The 22,991-nt window shown below is 46.9% G+C and overlaps 1 protein-coding gene across 1 annotated transcript in view; it reads left to right on the forward strand.

Annotated features, from left to right (window-relative positions):
- Positions 1 to 9,869, forward strand: part of LOC129387876 (uncharacterized) — a 106,575-nt gene extending 96,706 nt beyond the window's left edge. Inside the window, exon 3 of the mRNA XM_055077594.2 lies at positions 8,016 to 9,869. Within this exon, the coding sequence (XP_054933569.1) occupies positions 8,016 to 8,225 (210 nt within the window). The 3' untranslated portion in view covers positions 8,226 to 9,869. The remainder of the gene's footprint in view (positions 1 to 8,015) is intronic.
- The last annotated feature ends 13,122 nt before the right edge of the window (positions 9,870 to 22,991 follow it).

Below are 22,991 nucleotides of genomic sequence, written 5' to 3' on the forward strand. Positions count from 1 at the left end.
CACACTATAGAATTCGTTGCCACAATTCCTACGAAGCACCGTTATCAGAAACGACTGTACCGATGTGACCCTCTCTTGGCACCAAAAGTGATGTTCGCTTATTAATTCGATACTTTTATTTATGCTGCATGTGACTTGCATTATTTAGCGCTGTGGAGCCAAGCTCCGAGTGGTTCATGGGTCTCACGAAGAAGCGCGCTGTTTGATGAATAAGGTATGCTTACTGCTCGGACTGTTTATATTAGAACCGCAGTTTTCATTATTAAGACGACTGGGCACACAATGTTACCTTTATACGCACGAAAACTGTGCAGCACTCGTGCCTCAGCAGTAAAAAAACATTGAGCCGTTCAGCGGTAAGGTATTCACATCACTGCATTGTGAATAAGAGGAAACACGGCAAAGCTGCCTTGTCCAGCGGGAATTTTGAAGCATTTGCATGCGACGCTGCTCATTTTACAGGAGCTCGTTGTCACATTTAGTGATGACACCTTTGATATGCCAAACCCACTGGAAGGAACCGGGTAGTCACACAGATCTTTCTTCCTGGTGAAGGCTCGACCGGCTACCATTGCCGTAAGGGCGGCTTCGATGTTTCTGTACTCGCGCTCCACTTCCTCCTGGCGCAAAACACTTCCCCTTGGGATGCCACGTTCATTTGCAATCCTTCGTCTCTTCTGACGTGAGGTTAACATCACAAAAGAATTTCGTTTTCTTGCTGCACTAATTCTGATGTAGGTCAAATAGAGGAGCAAATGACACTACGAGTGGTGTTTGACAAGCGAGAAATTCTCCCGCCGAAAACGGCGCTGTCGAAAACGTACCCGGTACGCTTGATAACTAAACAGATAGAGCGACTTATGTGAAGTCGTTTTCAAAACGTATTCACCCCTTGTTTATAAGTTGTTTGGCTTTCAACGTTTACAAAACGTATTCACCCCTCGTTCTTAAGCTGTCTTGTTTGGAACGTCTTTGATGCGTCGATTTTGGTCAAAAATCCGTTTCAGACGTTGAATCCCTTAATAAGACGTTTTCAAGACTTTGTGTGCTACCTGGGTATTCTGCAGAGTGCGATTTCCCGCTGCGTCTGTATCGTAATCCAGTGCGTTAACTCGTAACACAAGCATGACCATATGCCATGCTTATTTTAACGCGCTTTTACCGCACGTTTCCGCTCCACTGAACTTGCCAGTATCTAGCATCAACAAGTTCATAGACCAAACTGTTATGATATTGGCCGGGCAGCGAGCGCGGGCGAACATCTCACTGCGCGTTTTCTGCTACCCACTGAACATCGCAGTCCCGGCGCCATTGCAGAAATATTCTTCGCATCTGCGCTTGCTGCATACCCGAGTTGTAGCTGATGGCTTCTTGCCGGTTCTAAGTTTTGCGAGCCAAGCTTCACGCAGTTTCTTGTCCTGCGGCTACGTGTAAATAAGGGTGACACCGGGCTCGGTTGCGTACGTCCGGAACAGCGGCACCGATCAGTAGCCTACTATACGCTTCCATAAGCAGTCACTACCTATTATAGTGCTTTCAAATGTTGTCAAGCAGACACCCAAGGCGGTAACGTTTCACCACTTAAGCAGAACCGCAGCGCAGGCGGGACATTAAACTTTCGTTTTCAGCTCGCTTCGGCGCTTCCGAAGCAGCCGACGCGGCCGCTGTGTCCACGTGATCCCTCATGCCACGTCACGCCGACGGTGGCGCCAGCTTTTCCAGTGGTGGAGCTCGCCCCCAATAGCAGACGGCGTTCGCGCGCTTGGCGGCAAGGTCGACGGCAGCGCTGCGGTGGCGGCAGCGGGCCGCTTGCTGCGCATATGCGAGGAGTTGGCGCTAGTTTTGAAGGGAGGGAAGCTCGCAGTAACATTGAGTATGAAGAACGGCTGCGGAATATTGAAGAAAGTAAACGGGCTGGGAGAGTGTTCAGGTGTCTGTACAGGAAAAACATTGATTCACAGCGGAGGAAAAGAACTAGGAAGCTTACCAGCAAGTATGCGACCTGTAGGGTGGCCAGCACAGCAACAAAGAAGGTCAAGCGGAAAGTCAGAGAGGCTGAAATAATCTCATGGGTGGCGGCAATGGAAAAGAAGCCTGTCATGGGTAACTACTTAAGAGGAAAGAACGAAATCAGGAAAGAAACCATTTATGATAACACAAAGGGAAGCTCATTACTTTTCGAAGCGAGATCGGGATGCCTTAGAACACGCACCTGTAAAGCGAGATATAAGAAGGAAGAAGAAGCATGTGCTTGCTGCTGTAAAGCTAGGGAAACGACGGAGCATATTTTATTAGAATGTGAAGACGTCTACCCAGCAGTCGATTTAGGCACCACTGGCCTTCTTGAAGCCCTTGGATTCAGCGGGAGCTGTGGCAAAGCAAACATGTCCACAATAGGCATTAGTAAGAGGCGATTGGAGGAGTGGTGGAAGAAAAGTAGGGAAACGACAAAAGACGGAGACGTACAAAAGCACAGTTCGCAATAGGGGATCAGAAAATTTGGGCGTGGTAGTTCATAGTGTTCTTTTTTCTTTTTTCATTGTTTAACCTTGCTGTACGAAACCTAGGTAGGACATTAGGCAGTAGAATAGCAAGAGCTTGGTGGCGCAACCCACCGTCCCGTTCCAAAGGGGACGCTCATAACATCCATACATCCATCCGGGGAGCCTATCTATAACCGTTGGGCCCGTCTACGTCACGGAGGCAGTCCCTCTGCCCTGAGCCCGTCTAGGAGGATCATCAGGGGAAGGCGCGGGAAAGGGTGCGTATTCTCGCGAAAGTGGGTGGTGGAAAGAGAGGTTAAGATTAGATTCGCACGCTGAAGCCCCACCTATAAAGGCATACTCTAGTAGTGGAAGGCACACAGCAGAATACACTTTCAGATACAGAACGGGAGAGTGGAAATCATGCAATATACGACGTACAATTTCAACAGCGTGAAGGGCACGTTGTGTGATTAGCGTTTGTCAAAACCACAGACGAAAATCTTTCATTTCATCGACACTGGACAGTGGAGCAACACGAAGGGTGTATGCAAATTGCACATGGTGTGTTTTCCGCATACAACTTAACGCCATTATACTGGGAAAACGTAAGAGTACGTTATCGTATCTGCACCAGTTTGAGGGTGGAAAAATTTTCTGTTTAGAGGTCGATGCAGTGGTGAACACTGCTGGCAGCCTCAAGTAGCTTTAAGTGGTCGGTACACAAAGCCATGCTGTTCATTTATTAAAATGTTCTTAACACTAAGAGAAAGCAAGGAATGCAATACCGATTCAAACACTTTTGACGCAACGCAGCGCATAGATGTAGGGCGGCAGTTACTAACTGCATGTGTTGCACCCGATTTGTGCACGGACAATATACAGGCTACCTTCCGACTGCTAGAAAATGTACTAGACTTAACTACACCTTAACCCTTTCCGACCCTCTTTATTCCGATGATTGAACGCTTGCTTTCACCAAATCTCTTGCATCTTCAGAATCATAGGAAGCGTATAGCTGCAGAAAACATTCAGAATTTTCAATTGTTTAACGAGTTTTGTCAAGTTTACAGAATGTGCACTCCATGCCAAAGCTCGCTACAAGAACATCAAATGTGAGGACATAAATTATGTCGTGTTTTGAAAAGCTTGAATAGCACTTATTCACTCTCTTGAAAATTATCGTTCGGGCATGACATTGTGAAAAAACAATGACAGAAGTAAACCCGCTACATACGAATAACTCACACAGAATAAAAACACCCAACCGTCTACCTTGCCACTAATTTTAGTAAAACATTCTATACGGTATTCTAAATTGCAGTGCAGTTTCAATAACAAGTCTTTCAACATCTGTGCAACACATTTCAAATATCATTACTTGCATCAGCGAAAGTAATGATATTTCAGGGATAGTGCAGCTATTTATGCACTATCTTGCTGTACGAAATTGTGTAATCAGCGTCTGAAAGGCTTAAGCACTGCGGACGGAATACCATCAGCACCACAAGAAAGGGAAGGTCTAAGGCGCTTAATACACTTGAAAACAAACTCTTCGTCGACTTATCGCGTACACCCCGTGCCAGGCTGAGAAGGAAGGTTACTAGAAGCATCTTTTAACGTTAATGTTCCACAAATGTTCTACCTTTTCTCGTTCCCGAAATGCACTCACACGATCTGCTCTTTCCATAAACAAAATAAAAACGAGATCAAAAGCCAAGCTGCGCTTTCTTTGACTCAGTGAGTGCTGCTCATGAAGCAGGCATCGAAGCAATCGTGCTATACGCGGCTGCATGCATAACTCGTGCATGATGCTGATTTTCCTATGCATTGGACACGGGGCAAATACTGCAAACGGATAATTTCTTTTTGCAGTGCTCAATTTAAGGATACAGTGACTAAAACATGAATGCGCTGTGTCATGTTTCCTTCAGTGCGTCAGCGTTCTTGAGGCGCCCTATAGAACAGCGCAATGTCAGCTAAAACGGACGACATGGCTGATGACGTACTACGTACTTCCCATTGTTGGGCTACTGATGTCTTCGCTTTCGAAAGTTATTTTATCCACTGGAAACAGGGCAGAGCTCGCCCGTTACACTTAAGTCACCTGATACTACACGATACACGCCGCAGTTCACCACGCGAAGTTCCACACGGTTCATTCTCCACATCACACACCCCACGAAGTCAGGAGTGCCATCTTTTAAATCGTTGCAGCGCCAAACCAAATTCAAAATTCATTTCCTCTGACAGAGTTTCTCAGTTTCTCAGTTCACTCGGCAGTTACGAAATCGATGGACGCACTAGGCCTATGCGTGACGTAAACAATATCGGTGGTAGACAAGCGCTGATTATCCATACTGCGGAGTTCGGAAGCATGTTTCCATTCCTTTCGACCACGTCAAAATATACATACACCAAGCACCGACGTTGTGGCAATCGTAATTTGGTGGGATGTTTTAGCAGACGATTGCACTGAGACTGGCGGAACCCAGTGGGCAGGTTGGATTTGTCGGCCTCGTTCGAAGTCGGTTGGGATCGACGTCGCACTGCCACAACCCACGACCGTCGGTCGTATCGTTTTCAGCCTACTATGACAACACTGTCGTTCAGGAACACTGTCGCGCCCGTCGTGCGTCCAAAGAACTTGGACGGTCATTGGTGTCGACGTCTTCGCATCGGCGGCCATAATAGGCATAGCAGCCGGAGGCTTCGCAGCCTCCGATTGTTTGACGCCGGCGACGCGTCGCAGCCACTGATTGGTGCACGCCGATGAAGCTTCGCCATGCATCGCCGAATTTCTAGCATCGGCAGTCGACAAAGCGTCGCCGCGCTTCAACCTGTTCTCGACGGACGCGTCTGACGCTTTGGCGCGTGCCGAAGCTTGCCGACGCGTCCCAGTGGTTGGGCCTTAAGAGGAAGCTTTAGCTCGGGTGCCCCTATCGAAATACATGAAAAAGGAGAATTTGTTTTTATTGGCAAACAGAGCACCAAATTTGGTGAGGTTTGTTGCATTTAAAAGGAAACCTTAAAATGTAGTGAATGTTTGCTACGAATTTTGGATTTAGGTCATCAATTTTTTATGAAATATTGGCAAAAATTAAAAAAATTGAGGAATCGAAACTATCAAGTTTACAACGCTGTAACTCAGCAATCGAAAATGATATCACAATTATGTGGATTGAATCTCTTAATACATCTAAGCGGACAAAATTGACATGTGACACATGAATCTAAAGATTTAGTAATATGGAAATACAGCTTTTGCAGAACCCTTGTACACAGCGTAACGAATTCACGTTAATTCCGCTTCGAATCATTTAATGGATGCGGTTTACAGAACTGCGACATCTGTTCTTGACGCAGAGCTATCAATTTGCAAGCTTTGTGTATCTGTTCTTTCCGTAATTCTTAGAATTCTTTTTACAAAATTAATGCCCTAAATCCAAATTCTGCTTCCACCAGTTACTATGATTTACCGTTATCTCTCAAATGCCACACATTTCATTAAGATCGGTCCAGGAGTTACTTCAGAAAAGCGTTTCTGCGTTTTGCGTGTATTTGAATAGGCCGCGTCGGAGTTGGGCCCTAGCTAAAGCTTCCTCTTAAGACCGAGAGCTCGTTGGTCGAATGAGATTTCTTGCAGTTTTTCCCTGTAGCACAAATAGCAGAAGGACGTAGAAGAGAAACAGGGACACACACAGCGTTAACTTCCAGCAACAATGTATTTCAAGGACGGACACCACTTTTGTACCCTGACTTTTTCCCAAGCACGTGTCTACTGACAAACTGACAAGGTAACAGAGCAGACGATAGTAAAACACACTTGCGGAGTAGGCAAGAACAATTATGGTTAACCCACGCGGGAATTCCAACTCCTTCTTTGATAGTCACAGGGACGATTTGCTAAGACAAGCATCGCCAAACTCTTCAATGCGAGCACAATGATAAGACAAGTTAATTCGCCTTTTCTTATCCCAATAATTGTACCTTCAAAGCACGGAACGCATCCGCACTTGTGACAATGAAATGCAAGAAAGCCATCCGGCGAAGGCTTGGTAACTTTATTGGAGTGCAGCGTATCATTAATGCATCTGCAGCTTTGTCCGATGTAACTCTTTGGACAGTGCAACGGAATTCAGTGAATAGCACCGGTCCTACGGTTAAAGTACCCTTTTATGTGTTGCTTTTCGCACGCGTCCTTTATGGTACCATATGGCCTTCTTTCTTTTTTGCACACAAGCTGATGAGCTTGTTTGGAGCTGAGGATATCAACCTTTCCACGAAGTCCTATTTCCTCAGGTTATGCGATAGGCTGTGGATGTATCGAGCTAGGCGAAATCTTTCTTTTTAGCCGACTCTGCGCTGGCTGACTTCGAGAAAGCAGCCTCTCCTGACTGCGTTGCTCTGAGCAGTGCTTCAGAAATTGACACAATCAAATTGTTTGGAAACCCAGCCTCACTCAACTGCATTAACTGTTGTTGAAAAGTGGAAAACATTAAATTAGGGCACGATTTCTTTAGTGCATTGCTCAAAAACGTTTTCGCTATGCTCCTTTTAATGAGCTTGGAATGCGCAGAACTGTATGATGAGATAGGCTTAATTGCTCTAGGTTAGTAACACCAGCAGATATACGTGATCGCCAGTCAACACAAATTGTAGATCGAGAAAGCGCATACTCCTATCTATTGGTATTTCGAAGGTCACATCAAGTGGTCTAAGACATTCCCAGATCATACTTGTAACACCTTCACATTCTTCTTGAAAACACTGAGGAGTGCAGTCAAGAAACAAAAGAAAATCTTCAACATATCGGAATGCTTTGTAGACTGAGGTTCCCTTGAGCGTTTCTGCCTAGACTCTGTCTACTTTTGCAAGGTACACGTTACTGAGGGCGGGTGCCAAACAAGATCCGACGCGTACGCCTTGCTTCTGTAAGAAAAGAACATTATCCCACTGGATAAGCGTTGCGGTCAGGTATTGCTTTAGTAATGTTAAAAAACTGTGAACAAAAGTGGCGGCTTCAATGCAAAACCACGCTGCACCACATTTGTCAGTGCTTTCTACAACGCAGTTTAACAGGTCAGACTGAAAAATAGAATAATGAAGATATTGTATGTTAGCAGAGAATTGCCGTTTAGCCTCTTGTAACATGCATTTTTACGAATTCTAAATCTTGATCTGAACTCTTCAAAGGGAAGGGGCCACTAACGTCGAGAAGACCGGATCCACAGCCTGACGCTGTGCTCTCTCAACAGATCACATGCCATGGTAGCTCTCTTCCTATGAGAAAAAGCACTGCCCGAGAGTCTAATTTGAAAACAACCGTATCACGTCAGTGACCACCCCGTGGGTCCCTAAGCATATGATGAAAGCCGCACCTCGAGCACGAATGCGAGTGAAATTGAAAACAACCTATACATATAGGCGACAAACTATGGAGCCATGTGCCTGTACTATTTAATGAACAGTTCAATTCTGCCTAAATTGTTTGTTGAATTACATGATTTAATCCAGTCGCACCATCTGCAGGGCGTGTTCAAGTTCCACCTGCTGCAGAAGCTACGCTGGAGCGAAGTATTCGCACGCGTAAACGAGCTGCAGAGGCGTTACTCCTTCGAGCACGCATTTGTCTCTGACTGCAGCCTGGAGGAGATCTTCGTGGACATCGCCAGAGGTCGTCACCAGTGCCTCACCCCGGCTCTCTCAACGGGAGGTGCCGGCAACACGCCCAAAAATTGATCGCCATGCGCACAATGTTCGCCTTTTTTTGATAACGAATGCTTTCTTTCAAAAACATTCAGCAACAATATGCACTCAGTCGGTGAGAGCTGAATTACCATAAACGTAAGAACAAAATGGAGTACCTCTGCTCTGTGTATAGCCATATTATTGGGACTAGGCTACCTGCTTTTGCTATGACAAGTACACACTTCATTTGCTTTTAAAATGGCTTTCTATGCGCCGTGAGTGTTATGCAGATTCAAAGTTATACATTCAGATGTTACCGCCTTTATCTTGCTTGTCCATATGTGCCACGCCAGTGAAAGTGATGTCGCACTTTTCTACTTCTACGGCAGATATTTTTACTAAAGCTGAGGGGACATGTGTCTATTAAATCGTGTACTTCGTTCTTTAAAAAATTTCGACGACGAATACGATATTCCGTAATGCGATATTTGGGTGCAGTTGCACACGTGTTTTCATTTCGCGATTTATTGAGGCATCGCACCGATGACCGCACCGACTGGCGTACAGGCGACGCGCGGCGCAATATATACGCCTCGTGCACCGCCTATAGAGGCGCCACTGATAGCCACTTAGCGGGTGTTCCCAACAGTAGGCGCTGGAGCATGCAGTAGCAGACGACAACCCTTTGCAGTAAAGATGGCTGACGTTCGCGGCTGCGATTTCTCCTTTGTTTGGGTGCCAGGCAGCTTCTTCTGCGGTGACAGCTGTAGTGCAGACGCTGACCTCTGTGGGAGCGGGTATGAACACGATGTTACCGGTGTTTGGGACAACATGGTCCACATACGCGAAAGGTGCGTCCCGCAGACAAACGCCTTGAACCCCATTTACATGAAGTGGAGCTCATGTTAACTAGCCGATCATTTTGTTGAGTAATGCGATCTCTCGATCTTTTTTTTTTTTTTTAAATTCTACCCTTGCCGTAATGCTGCTTCTGTACTTCAATACGTACCCGTCGTTAGTGCAGACTTACATCAAACAAATCCGCACGGTGCGATGTCTGCATATGCCGTTGTGATTTTTCTGCCGATGAATACATGTGACATTGCCGAATAAGTGCAGTCGAAGTCGCCTCGAGAAGAGTAATTGCGATTTTATTGGTGGAAACGCGTAAACTGGTCAACGAAGTCACCAAACGCACGGGTTAATAAAAGCGCATGTTAGTGCTGTACTGCCGATGGAATTCTGCTGCATACACCGATGAACTGCCGTTCCCGCTGCAGTTCTTGCAATTTTAAGTTCCTCAAGAGAGCTGCTTAGAAACGTCCAAAGCTAAATTCTGACTAACTTTTCAGTTGGGGCTAGTTTACTAGCGAGAGGTGTCACATGATATACTTAAAGGCAGAGCAGCGCCATTCAAAGTAGACGAACGCTGGCGGGAAGGCCGGGTTTAGTCCTCTGCAGTGTAAGCATAATAAGAAAGAATTCAGTTGAGTACAATATTCACATGCAAGAAGGGACTACGTTGTGAAACAAACAAATCGGTCGGCGTGTTAAGTCTGCTCACGCAGCATCGAGGTGTGACGACTTCCCAAACGTGAGGCGAACTTTTCAGCAAAAGATGGTACAAAAATACCATATGCAGCAACTATTAACAATTCTCGGCCTGAACTACCCATTTTCTAAACACATTTCCCCAAAAAACGATATCTAAGTCGCCCTCAGGCGAAAATAATAAAGCTGTTAATGAAGCACTTCCTTGGTATCATTCCGATGAGACACAGCGTCGTTTATACCCTTTACAAACGAGGCAAGGTGAAAACCTCGCAGCTCAAAAGAATCAACAAGGGTTATGCACGGAGCAACTAGCAATAGTTAAACATGTGCGAAGCCAAACATAAAATAAATGTAAAAACATGAAGTGCGCGACAGCTGGTGCGAGGATTTTCCGGGCTACATAAAACAAATAATTTCAGTTCGTGCAAAATTCGGTAGCTTAAACGTACAACACAATGCACTCGTGAAGTCGTGCTGCCTAGTTAGCGCAACGCCGTAAAGAAGCGGAAACAATATAAGCGCTAAACGGCATTCCGAAATTGAGCGAAAGGCCTTCAAACCGCATGCTGCACTCCAGACGAACTTCGTCGCTTACGCGTCTAACTATGATCGAGTGGAAAAAAAACACCGACGAGACAAAGGAAAGGATGAGAACATGAAATTTCCCGCCGAAGCGACGATCCATTTTTGCTACCGTTGCTCCCGCTGATGAGGCTTTGCGGGGAAGGATTAGAACCGTATCGCCGGCATGTTTTTACCGGTATTTGAGCCCCGCACCCTAGAACAATTCTTCTCGGACATTCCTTGAAGCTTTGGTCACCAGACACATGCGAAGGGTGTTGCCTACATTGCCCTGAAAACGTGAATAAGGCAGAGAAGCACTGCCAGCGACACAACAAACTACGGCGCGCGGCTGGCTCCTCTCCCGTGTGTTCTGCGCAAGGCCGCCACCAGTGGTGCGTCCATAGGTGCGCACTACGCCTATACATCGGCCACACAGTTGCCTCTTCACGGCAACTGCAGCTTAAACAACCGTGATTTTTACCAGGAAACGCTTGCAGCGAACGCTGTGCGCGAAGACGAGCTTTCTGGTTATTTCTTTCGCCCGGGCGACTGGGGCCGGTGGTTCCCCGGATGGATGGATGGCTGGACGGACGGACAGATGGATGGATGGATGGACGGATGGACGGATGGACGGACGGACGGACGGACAAACGGACGGACGTTATGAGCGTCCCTTTTGTAACGGCGCCGTGGGTTGCGCCAGCAAGCTCTTGCTAATATACTGCCTAATGTCCTACCTAGGTTAAACAAAAAAAAAAAGCACTACGAACTCCCACAACCAAATTATCTGATCCCCTATTGCGCACTGTGCTTTTGTACTTCTCCGTTTTATTTCGTTTTCCTACTTTTATTCAACCAATCCTCGAATTGCCGTTACTAATCCCTATTGCGGACATGTTTACTTTTGCACTCCTCTCGCTGAACCCAAGTGCTTCAAGGAGGCCAGTGGTGCCTAAATGGACCACTGGGTAGATGTCTTCACATTCTAATAAAACATGCTCCATAGTTTCCCTAGCTTTACCGAAGCAAACACATGCTTCTTTTTCCTTCTTATATCTCGCTTTATAGGTGCGTGTTCTAAGGCATCCCGATCTCGCTTCGAAAAGAAATGAGCTTCCCTGTGAGTTATCATAAATTGTTTCTTTCCTGATTTCGTTTTTCCCTGTTAAGTAGTTACTCATGGCAGGCTTATTTTCTATTGCCGCCACCGTTGAGATTATTTCGGCCTCTCTGGCTTTCCGCTTGACGTTCTTTATTGCTGTGTTGCCCACCCTACAGGCCGCATGCCGCAAGCTGGTAAGCTTCCTAGATCTTTTCCTCCACTGTGAATCAATGCTTTTGCTGTGCAGATACCTCAACACTCTCCCAGACCATTCGCTTTCTTCCATACTCCTCAGTCGTTCTTCATACTGCAACGGGAGTGTTCGCCTAGCCGCACCAGTTATAGGTTGTAGCGGTAGGCTTAAACAGGTCGTCGCTATATCGTAACGGGAAGCAAGCACTTCTCGTCGTCTTCTTCTCTTGCACCAGCACACCAGCACCATGCCCGCTGCCCAGTGCCTTCAGTACCAATACTCAATTTTACTGCGAGCTTCCCTCACTTCAAAACTAGTCCAGCCCATGTTACCCTGCACAGCTTCATTTGTAATGTTCCCGTGAGCGCTCAATGCGAGGCGACCGGCTGACCTTTGGCTCACATCGAGTCCTGATTGTACCCCTGATTTAAAGCAAACAACCGCATTTCCAAAAGTAAGTCCTGGAATCATTGCACCTTTCCACATACCTCGGAGCACCTCGTACCTATTGTATCCCCATAGCAATCTGTGCTTCGTTATGGCGGCATTTCTATTCCCCTTCACTGTTATTGTATTTTCCTGTGTTTCCATATATCTATTGCCTTCGTTTATCCATATACCAAGGTATTTATATTCTGTTACCCGAGCTATTTCCTGGCTCTGTATCGCCACTGTCTGTTCACTGTTTTCATTAAATACCAGAACACCTGATTTTCTAACACTATATTTCCAACCTAAATTGTTGCCTTCCTGTCCACAGATATTAGCCAGATTTTGCAAATCGCTTTGCTTGTTAGCTAGCAACCCGGATGAGCAGACGTGAGCACCATCTGGTGGGGCTTCAAGGTAGCTGCGCTTTGCTCCTCGCGCTGTCTTCGCGCTACCGCAGTTTCTGCTTTTCTCCTCATCCTTTCGACTCATACTCTTTCGACTGATTCTTTCTGCCATACTCTGCTCCTCCACTTTCTGCATCATGCGTTCAATGTAGCCTCCTCTTCCGCTTTCCTAATCGCGCTCTCTTCACTATCGCCTTCTTTCATTCCTCGCTGCTCTCCGCATTTGCTCGCTGACGCCGAAAGAGAAACAGGCACGCCGACGCTGAACGCAGGAACGAGCGCCTAAGAGCTGTGATCTAGCTCGAAAGATGTCGAAAAGAGTCGCACGCCCTGAGTCGCAATGAAATGTGAAGGAACGGAGAAAAAATACCTGGCGCGACAGGCAAAAGCAAAATCTACTAGTCAGGGAGAACCATTTAACAAGTAAAATCACGAAAGAGTGACGTTCAGCTTAGAAGAGTTGCACTTGAAAAAAAGCTTATTAACCACAAGGACTAGCACCTGATTACCAACAAGCAATATATATATATATATATATATATATATATATATATATATATATATAAATTCCGACCCTACTTGTACGGTAGACCCTTTAAGGCTGTCAGCGATCACCACGCCCTGTGCTGGCTTGTCACCCTCAAGGATCTTTGAGGAAGACTAGGACGTTGGAGCCTGCGCTTACAAGAGTACGACATAACAGTTGTCTACCGATCTGGGAGGAAGCACAGCGACGCTGAGTGCCCCGTGCACTACTCCCTACGACGTCATCGGACCCTGACCATGACTTGCCATTTGTCGGCGTTATCGACGCCATAAAGATGGCTGAACACCAGTGCGCTGACCCTGAGCTGCTACCGCTGATCGAGCACCTTCAAGTAGTTGAAGCTGTTTTACCCCGCTCGCTCGTGCGCGGCTTATCATCGTACTACTTGCGCAACAACGTCCTTTACAGGAAAAACTGCGGAAGTGGCCCCAATACGTACCTCCTTGTCGTGCCGTCGGCGCTGCGCCAAGACATTTTGCAAGCCTGCCATGATAAGCCATGCGCGGGAAACCTGGGATTCACTAAGACATTAGCAAGTATACGACAGAAGTATTACTGGCGCCGGCTTTATTTTTCTGTGAAACGGTACGTGAAGACCTGCCGCGATTGTCAGCTCCGCAAGAAACCACCAGATAAACCGGCTGGCTTTCTCCACCCTGTGGACCCTCCTCAAGCAGCGTGCCAACAAATAGGAATGTATATACTTGGACCATTCCCAGTGAGGTCTTCGCGCAACAAATGGATTGTCGTATACTGGATAGTCGTATACAAATGGTTAGTTGTATACTTTATTTATTTATATTTATTTACTTACAAAATACTGCAGACCGGATCGGTCCAAGCAGGAGAGGGTACATACATTTGTTAGTAAGCATTATGCCTTAAGATCAGCAACAATGGGGAAGTTATAATTTACATCCAGAAAATATAATAACGAAACTAAACAAGGTTACAAAGCAAATACAATTTGTGAGAGTACGTGCCCCAAACACAGGTACACAGACAAAAAAGCACACTACGCACAGTTAGTAAGTAATCATCATTTCTAACCATACATACAGATATTTATATACAGGCTCTCAAGAAGCTGAAGAAAGGAGAGGTGAGTCATGAGGCAGGGAATTCCAGTCGGATATTGTTTTAGGGAAAAATGAATGTTTGAAGAAATTCGTGCGGGCAAATATTGGCTTGACGCTATGGCTATGTTTATGTCGTGAAGTTCTGGTTGTGTCCCTTTCGAAGTAATCCTGCGGTTGAATGCCTAGTTTTTGAAAATACAAGGAGTGAAAAAAGCGCCGCCGGGCAGCCTTTCTTCTTTCAGCCAATGGCTCAAGGGCTGCCTGATGTAACATGGCGGACGGAGAGTCCCTTCGCTTATAGCGGTTATATATAAACCTTACTGCTAATCTCTGGATTTTTTCTAGCTTATCTATGTTGATTGTGGTGTGTGGGTCCCATACTATGCTGGCGTATTCAAGAGTAGGTCTAACAATTGATTTGTAAGCTTGAAGTCTAAGTACGCTTAAAGAATTGCCTAATTTATATTTTAAGAAACCTAGCTTTTTTTCTTGCAGAGGAGCAGATGTTGGAGATATGGGATGACCATTTAAGATCAGATGTTAAAGTCACGCCCAGGTATCTGTATTCTTCCACTTGACTAATTATGTTCTCCCCAATGCCATACGTAAATTTCATTTCGTTGTAGCACATAAATAAACGGTTTTATCATAATTAATTGTCATATCCCACTTGTTACACCAGTCTGCAAGGAGCTGTAAGTTCGAATTTAGGACAAGTTGATCGGAAACAGAATGAATGCTTTTGAAGATAATGCAGTCATCGGCGAATAACCTGGCTGACGTGCTTAGTTCCAGAATACCTAACAGGTCGTTAATATATATATTAAATAAAACAGGCTCCAAGACTGAACCCTGAGGAACACCAGAGTGAACATCTAAGAAGCGGGAGCAGTTGCCATCAATTTCCACATATTGTTTTCTGTTTTGTAATTATGACATAACCCAAGCGATAATACAGGAAGGGATACCCATTTCTTTCATTTTGGTTATTAATTTGGAGTGAGGAACCCTATCAAACGCCTTGGAGAAATCCATAAACATTATATCTACTTGACCACCACTGTCGAGAGTTTTTGTTAGATTATGCACGGTATCAATTAGTTGTGTAGTAGTGGAAAAACGTTGCCGGAAGCCATGTTGCCTGTTGCTAATTATTTTATTCGTGTCTAAAAAGCTGTTAAGGTATTTGAGCATAATATGCTCTATTAGTTTGCAAGGAATAGAGGTGAGAGATATAGGGCGGTAATTATTGATTTCAGATGGATTTCCTATCTTTAATACGGGTACAACACGCGCAACACGCCATTCATGGGGTACGACGCCTGACTCTACAGATTTTTGAAAGATTACGACGAGAAATCTGGCCAGAATTTCTGCATACCTTCTTAAGAATGCTGCGGGAATGTTATCAGGGCCGGCTGATTTTTTTGGATCCAATCGTAATAGAAGTTTGGTAACACCTTCCAAAGAGATGGTAATCGTGCTTGCGCCATCACTAACTGACGTGTTATCAATCCTTGCATCAGCTCTGGAAAATACGCTTTGAAAATGGAGGTTGAACCTGTCTGCCATTTCCTTTTTGTCCGTGACAACTTCCCCGTCAACCGTTACTTGGTCTAACTTTTTATTGTCCTTATTCGAAAGGTATTGCCAGAATTTTCGAGGATTTTCCGTTGCAAAACGATCAAGTGTCTCCGAAAAATACCTGTCTCTTGCTTTTTGCAGTTTATGCTTGAAGGAGGCGCTTAATTCTGTAATTAGTGACGCATTTTTATTCTTTTTCTTCCTGCAACGCTTGATCTTCCGTTTTAATTGTATTAGTTCTCGGGTTAACCAAGGGTTTGTTCTCCCTAGTTTCTTTACTTTTTCCGGTACAAAGTTTCGTATGCAGTAATCGCAGAGGTATTTAAACCTCGCCCACAACGCATTTACGTCGTCCTCACAAAACGATAAGAGGGCATCTTGCAGAAAATGCATAATGCGTGGGTTGTCTGCTGCGTCAAAATGCTTTACAGTTTGTAATTTTGGCGTGGACGTTCCCAGTTGGCGAGGGAGCATGCAGTTATAGTAGACTAGTTTGTGATCAGAATTGCCCTCGTAAACTTCAGTAATGCAATTTTTTATGCCTGCGGAACATAAAATGAGGTCTAGAATTGAGGAAGCTGAACTAGTTACGCGTGTAGGAGAGTGTACAGTCTGGACTAGATTATACGCTAACAATATATCAAGTAATACTTCTGAACTATGCGCATCGGGGGGATTAAACTTCATGGTGCCCCAATCAATGTGAGGAAGATTAAAATCACCTGCAATAATAATACTCTGATTTAAGTACTTTTCTAGGTTATCATATATTTCCAGTAGATATACTGGTCCCGCCCCAGGAGGCCTATAGATACCAACAATAGTTATTTGGTTACCTGAGAACATCAGCCTACACGAAACGCTTTCATCAAAGGTGGAAACATCGGGCAAAAGGACAGAAGACAATCTAGCCTTAACGAGAATCGCGATTTCGCCGCCCCTCGTGGCGCGGTCCTTTCTGTAGCATGTGTATGAAGGCGGTACGGCGCAGCTATCAGGAATGTCGGCATGAAGCCAAGCTTCAGATATAATCGTCACGTGTGGATCATAGAAGAGTAATTAATAACTGTTCGAGCCGGTCTTGCTTGTTGCACAAACTTTGCGCATTCGAACATATTAGTCGAAGTGATTTTTCCACAACGCCTGCGGTGGTATCTGTTCGTCAATCTTGGGACGTGTGGGCTGCTTTATGCAGCAATACCCTGCAGTTGTTCTGCTCGTCCCACGCATAAATGTTACCATTTACATGCAGTTTGTTGTAGACGAGCTTTATTTTATCATCGGGGCGTTTTTCGCTCTTATAGGATTGCCAAAGCAGTTTCCCTATTTTTACAGTTGCCTGCGAGTAGTCTTCAGATATCGACACTCCGGAATCTTTCAGTTTGTGGCCATTTGTAAGTACGGCTATTCTTTCGTTATAGTTGTAGAGCCGAATAATAACAGGCCTTGGTTGATTCTCGCGTTTTTTGCCAATTCTGTGTATACGTTCCAGAGAATCAATATTCACTCTTAGCTTGTCCTTGCAAACGTCTTGAAGAAGCTTTTTTTCAACATCGGACCGGGTTTCACTAGCATCTTCCTTTATTTCGAAGACTACTAAGTTATTCCTACGGCTGCGGTCCTCAAAATCTATCAGTTGTTTTCCCTGTGCAGCCAGAACATTCTGTAAGTGCTGTACTGATTCCTCGAGCTTAAGTATCTTTTCTTCGTTTGCCTTGGATATCGTGAGAACTTCGTCTAGTTTGGACAGCTTTTCGTTAATTTCAGCAAGAGTAGCGTCGCGCTTTGAATCGGCAAGTTTCAGACTTTTTAATTCTGCCAAGATTGTGCTATAGGTGTTGGTTCATTATCACCGCGAGGACCGGGATTCGTTTCCACATCACCACATAACAGAAGTAAGAACACAGACCAACAATCATCAAGAACGCTTATGCAAGTCCGAGGGCACGGCAGCATCACAAGACCGTAACAACTGGTACGTAAGCAATGGTATGTATTGTGAAAACTGACCTGCACAACGAGCCAAGCAAAATGTGACATGTTCCGATGAACGCTGCCGTGCCCTCTGAGCCCATGAGGGTTGATTGCAGCCTTTATAAGGGGATCCAATGACGTCACTGCCCTGTGGTTCCAGTGCAGTGAGACGCTGATTGGTTTGTCGTAGTCCAGATAACTGTCAGAAGAAGTCGCAGTTTCCCAAGCATATCTTGATTGATGGTTCCGCGGCGCCTGCACTGTGGAAGCCGGGTGCGCAGAACATGGCAGCGGCGGGAAAAGAAGGAGCACCTGCACAAGGAGCCAAGCAAAATGTGACATGTTCCGATGAACGCTCCCGTGCCCTCACCAACTACTTAACTCGGTACGCCGAAACCGAAGCTATTCCGCAAGCAAACTCGTATGAAGTGGCCACGTTCTCTGTACGCCACATCGTCCTACGACATGGTGCACCGTCTGTTGTCATCACCGACCGCGGTACAGCATTTACAGCCTAACTTATGCAGGACGTTCTCCAGCTGACACATCGCTCTCACCGCAAGAGGACTGCGTATCACCCTCAAACCAATGGATTAACGGAACGTCTGAACAGAACGCTGGCTGATATGCTCTCCATGTATATCGACGTAGAGCATAAGACGTGGGACGAGATTTCACCCTATGTGACCTTCGCGTATAACACTGCTGTACAGGAGACTGCACAGTTCACGCCGTTCGAACTTGTATACGGACGCCACGTCACGTCCAAACTTGATGCCTGGCTGATAATAGCCCGACCAGCGAACACGCAGAAGACTTCGTGCAGAGAGCCGAAGAAGCACGCCAGCTTGCTCGGCATCGTATCCGGAGCCAACAGCATACCGACACCCTTCGATACACTCAGGGTCGACGCGACGTCCATTACAATACCGGCGCCTTCGTGTGGATCTGGACGCCCATCCCTCGCCGTGGACTCTCGGAAAAGTTGCTCCGCCAGTATTTTGGTCCCTACAAGGTTAGACACCACCTCAGTGACGTCACCATGAAGTCGTCCCCTGCAGTTCTGACCCCGGTTCGCCCCATCGTCGTTCTCGTGCTGAAGTTGTTCATGTAGTGCGCATGAATCCATGCTATACGCGCATGTGAACGCCGAGATGCACCTGTGGAGCTCTATTTCTTGTCGTCGCGGAAGGAACTTTTTCATGCGACCGAGACGGTCACTTTTCGCATGGGGGGCAATTGACACAATGATGTGGGGCTCCCGCACCGCGGGACGGCGCGCGCGAAGGCCAGCGCCATTAGAGACGACGAAGCGCGTAAGCTGCACGCGCTTCTTCTGGCCCGCTATTAAAGAGAAGCGTCTGTTTTGTAAAACTCCGTCTGCAAACTACGTCACAATATATATATATATATATATATATTGTATATAATATATTATATATATATATATTACTATATATATATATTATTATGTATATATATATATTATATATATATATATATATATATATATATATACATATATATATATATATATTGAAAGGGGGTTTATTGCAGCTCGTATGCGGGATCGCAAGTGGCTCTTGATCGCGAGTCCTAGCTGTTCGCATCAGCAGCCCGAGCTCGGGTCTCGCGCCGCAGCGGTGGCAGTCCGCACAGCGCCACATGCATGTTACCCACTACAATTGCCCCCGCGGTGAAGAGGAGCCATCCTGGCGACCTAAGGTGATGACACGATAAGGGGGTCGTGGTACGGCTTCAGGCGGCTGATGTGAACCGTCTCGCGGCCACGGCGGCGTTTGTCCGAAGATGGCGTCACCGGTTCGACCACATAATTCACCGGCGATGTACACGCGACGATCCGGTACGGACCCTGATATTTCGGAGCAAGCTTTGGGCTAAGGCCTGGAGATTGGAAGGGCAGCTGAAGCCAGACGTGAGAGTCCACGGCGAAGGACTGTGTGGGCTGCCCGTTGTCGTGGCGATCTTTGTGGATTCCTTGGGTATCCGACGTGAACGAGCGAGCCAGTCGGCGGCACTCTTCAGCATGGCGAGCAACTTCGGAAAGAGGGGTGAATTCAGAGGCATCCGGATGATATGGTAGCGTGGTGTCGAGGGTAGTGGATGGTTCACGTCCATAAAGAAGGAAAAATGGGGAGAAGCCTGTGGTAGCCTGAACGGCGGTGTTATACGCGTACGTCACAAAAGGGAGGACATCGTCCCAATTGGAATGATCAGACGCAACATACATGGTGAGCATGTCACCAAGAGTGCGGTTGAACCGTTCCGTTAGACCGTTAGTCTGTGGGTGATACGCCGTAGTGGTGCGGTGAATAGTGCGGCAAGCGGCGAGTAGCTCATTAATAACTTCGGACAAGAAGACACGGCCTCGATCGCTGAGCAGTTCTCGCGGTGCGCCATGCCGTAAGATGAAATGCCGTAACATGAATGCGGCGACGTCGCGAGCAGCAGCCGAAGCAAGTGCAGCAGTTTCGGCATATCTTGTGAGGTGGTCTACTGCGACAATTATCCAACGATTTCCTTTAGCAGTGGATGGAAGAGGCCCATAAAGGTCAATGCCAATCCGATCAAAAGGACGTGCAGGACACGGTAAAGGTTGCAGAGGGCCTGTCGTATGAGGAGATGTCTTGCGTCGCTGACAGGCTACACATGACCGAATGTATTTGCGGACATAAGAATACATGCCGCGCCAGTAGTAGCGCTGGCGGAGCCGCTCGTAGGTTTTCAGGACGCCAGCATGAGCTTGTTGTCGGTCGGCGTGGAAATACGTGCATATGTCGGAGCGCAAATGGCGAGGGATGACTAGCAGCCATTTGCGACCGTCCGGCTGATAGTTTCGGCGGTACAAGATGGCGTCCCGTAGCACGAAATGGGTGGCTTGGCGACGAAGGGCTCGAGGGCATGTAGCCGTCGAAGAACTGTGAAGAATGTCAACGAGAGACACAATCCACGGATGTTTCCTCTGTTCAGACGGCATGTCGGTAACAGCAAGCGTAGCAACCGGGCACTCTATGGGTGAGGGTGGCGTTTCGTCGGATCGCATGGGCGATCGGGAGAGAGCATCGGCATCAGAATGTTGGCGCCCGGATCGATAGATGACGCGAATGTCAAATTCTTGGAGCCGAAGAGCCCAACGTCCAAGACGGCCTGACGGGTCTTTCAGTGACGCAAGCCAGCAGAGCGCGTGGTGGTCTGTCACAACATCGAACGGATGGCCATACAAGTAAGGGCGAAATTTGTTTAACGCCCAAACTATAGCCAAGCATTCTTTCTCTGTGACAGAATAATTGGTTTCTGCCTTCGTGAGGGCACGACTCGCATACGCAACCACATATTCCGGAAAGCCAGGCTTGCGTTGCGCAAGGACGGCTCCAAGACCAACGCCACTGGCGTCCGTATGAACTTCAGTCGGTGCAGTCGGGTCATAGTGGCGTAGAACAGGCGGTGAGCTAAGCAGACGACGCAAAGTGGTGAAGGCTTGGTCACATGCCGGAGTCCAATGGCGAAGGTCACCGGGGCCAGCCAGGAGCTTCGTCAGGGGAGCGATGATGCAGGCAAAATTGCGCACAAAGCGTCGAAAATAAGAGCAAAGGCCGATAAAACTTCGGAGCTCTTTCAGTGTAGTCGGCCGCGGAAATTCGGCGACAGCGCGAAGTTTGTCAGGGTCGGGAAGGACGCCGTCTTTGGAAACGACATGGCCAAGTATGGTCAGCTGGCGGGCGCCGAAGCGGCACTTTTTCAAGTTAAGTTGAAGGCCGGCGGTGGCAAGGCAAATAAGGACTTCGCGTAGACGAGAGAGGTGAGTGGTGAAATGAGGGGAGAAAACTACCACGTCGTCTAAATAACACAGGCACGTCTTCCATTTGAGGCCTCGCAGAATATTGTCCATCATTCTTTCGAATGTCGCGGGCGCATTGCAGAGGCCGAATGGCATTACTGTAAACTCATACAGGCCATCAGGCGTAATGAAAGCTGTTTTCGAGCGGTCGGATTCATCCACTGGCACTTGCCAATAGCCCGATCGCAAGTCCAAAGAAGAAAAGAATTCAGCACCATGTAGACCATCCATGGCGTCATCTATGCGCGGTAGAGGATAGACATCTTTTCGTGTAATCTTGTTGAGGCGTCGATAGTCCACACAGAAACGAATCGAGCCATCTTTTTTCTTAATGAGTACTACGGGCGATGACCAAGGGCTGCAGGATGGCTTGATAACACCACGGTCAAGCATGTCTTCAACTTGCTCGGCGATGACACGACGCTCGGTGGATGACACGCGGTACGGACGCTGGCGTAATGGTGCCTGATGTCCCGTATCAATGTGGTGAGAGACGGTACTTGTGCGGCCTAATGATGCTTGGTTCCAATCAAAAGAGGCGTGAAAATCATTTAAAAGAGTAATTAGTCGCTCACGTTGTGTCGGCTAGAGGTCATCCGCAATGGAGCGACAAAAAACATCCGGTAATACTCGGTTAGATGGCACATGGGGTGTCAGTGCTGCTACGTTGGCAGTATCTACGTCGTCGGCCATAGGGAAATGCACAATAGCGTCAATGTCGACAGACTCGACGGTACCAATAGTCTCGCCACAGTGCAAAGCCAAAGTGTAGGAATTTGGGTTTGAAATCAGTATTTCTGCAGCACCATGGTGAACCGTGAGGAGGGCGAAAGGCAACAATATAGGTTGGCGGTGAATGAAGACGGCAGCGGGTGTAAACATGACCGTCGCTTCGGCAAGCGATGCACATGAAAGAGGGACAAATACAGCACTGTGAGGAGGAAGGTCAGTATCCGAAGCTACACAGATCCTGCTAAGATCCTGAACTTGAAAGTCGTGACATGGCAAATCGCACAGAACGGAGAACTGAACCTCAGCACGTGCACAGTCAATGACGGCATGATGGCGCGACAGAAAATCCCAACCGAGAATGACATCGTGGGAGCAACAAGTTAGCACAAAGAAATCAATGGAATACAATATGTCTCGAATCAGCACCCTGGCAGTGCACATAGCGACTGGCTGAACTTGTTGTGCACTGGCTGTTCTAAGCAATGGAACCGAAGGTTTCATGGTCACTTTCCGCAATGCACAACAAAGCTTCTCACTAATCACGGATACAGCAGCACCTGTATCGACGAGCGCAAGGCATTTGATGCTATCAACGGACACTTCAATAACGTTAGCGGGGGGAAAACGAGGACTTTGATGTTCCGACGATGACGCAGTTCGTGCCTCAGGAACTGCGGAAATCAGTTTTCCGCCTCTGTAGTACTGGCACTGGGTCTACGACGCATGGGTGAGAGTGAGCGCCGACGAGGGGAAGGCGAGCGACGAGTGCCGTAGAGCTGTGACTGCGGTGCCG

Source organism: Dermacentor andersoni, chromosome 2, assembly GCF_023375885.2.
Source record: "Dermacentor andersoni chromosome 2, qqDerAnde1_hic_scaffold, whole genome shotgun sequence".
In the NCBI taxonomy this organism is placed as follows: domain Eukaryota; kingdom Metazoa; phylum Arthropoda; class Arachnida; order Ixodida; family Ixodidae; genus Dermacentor; species Dermacentor andersoni.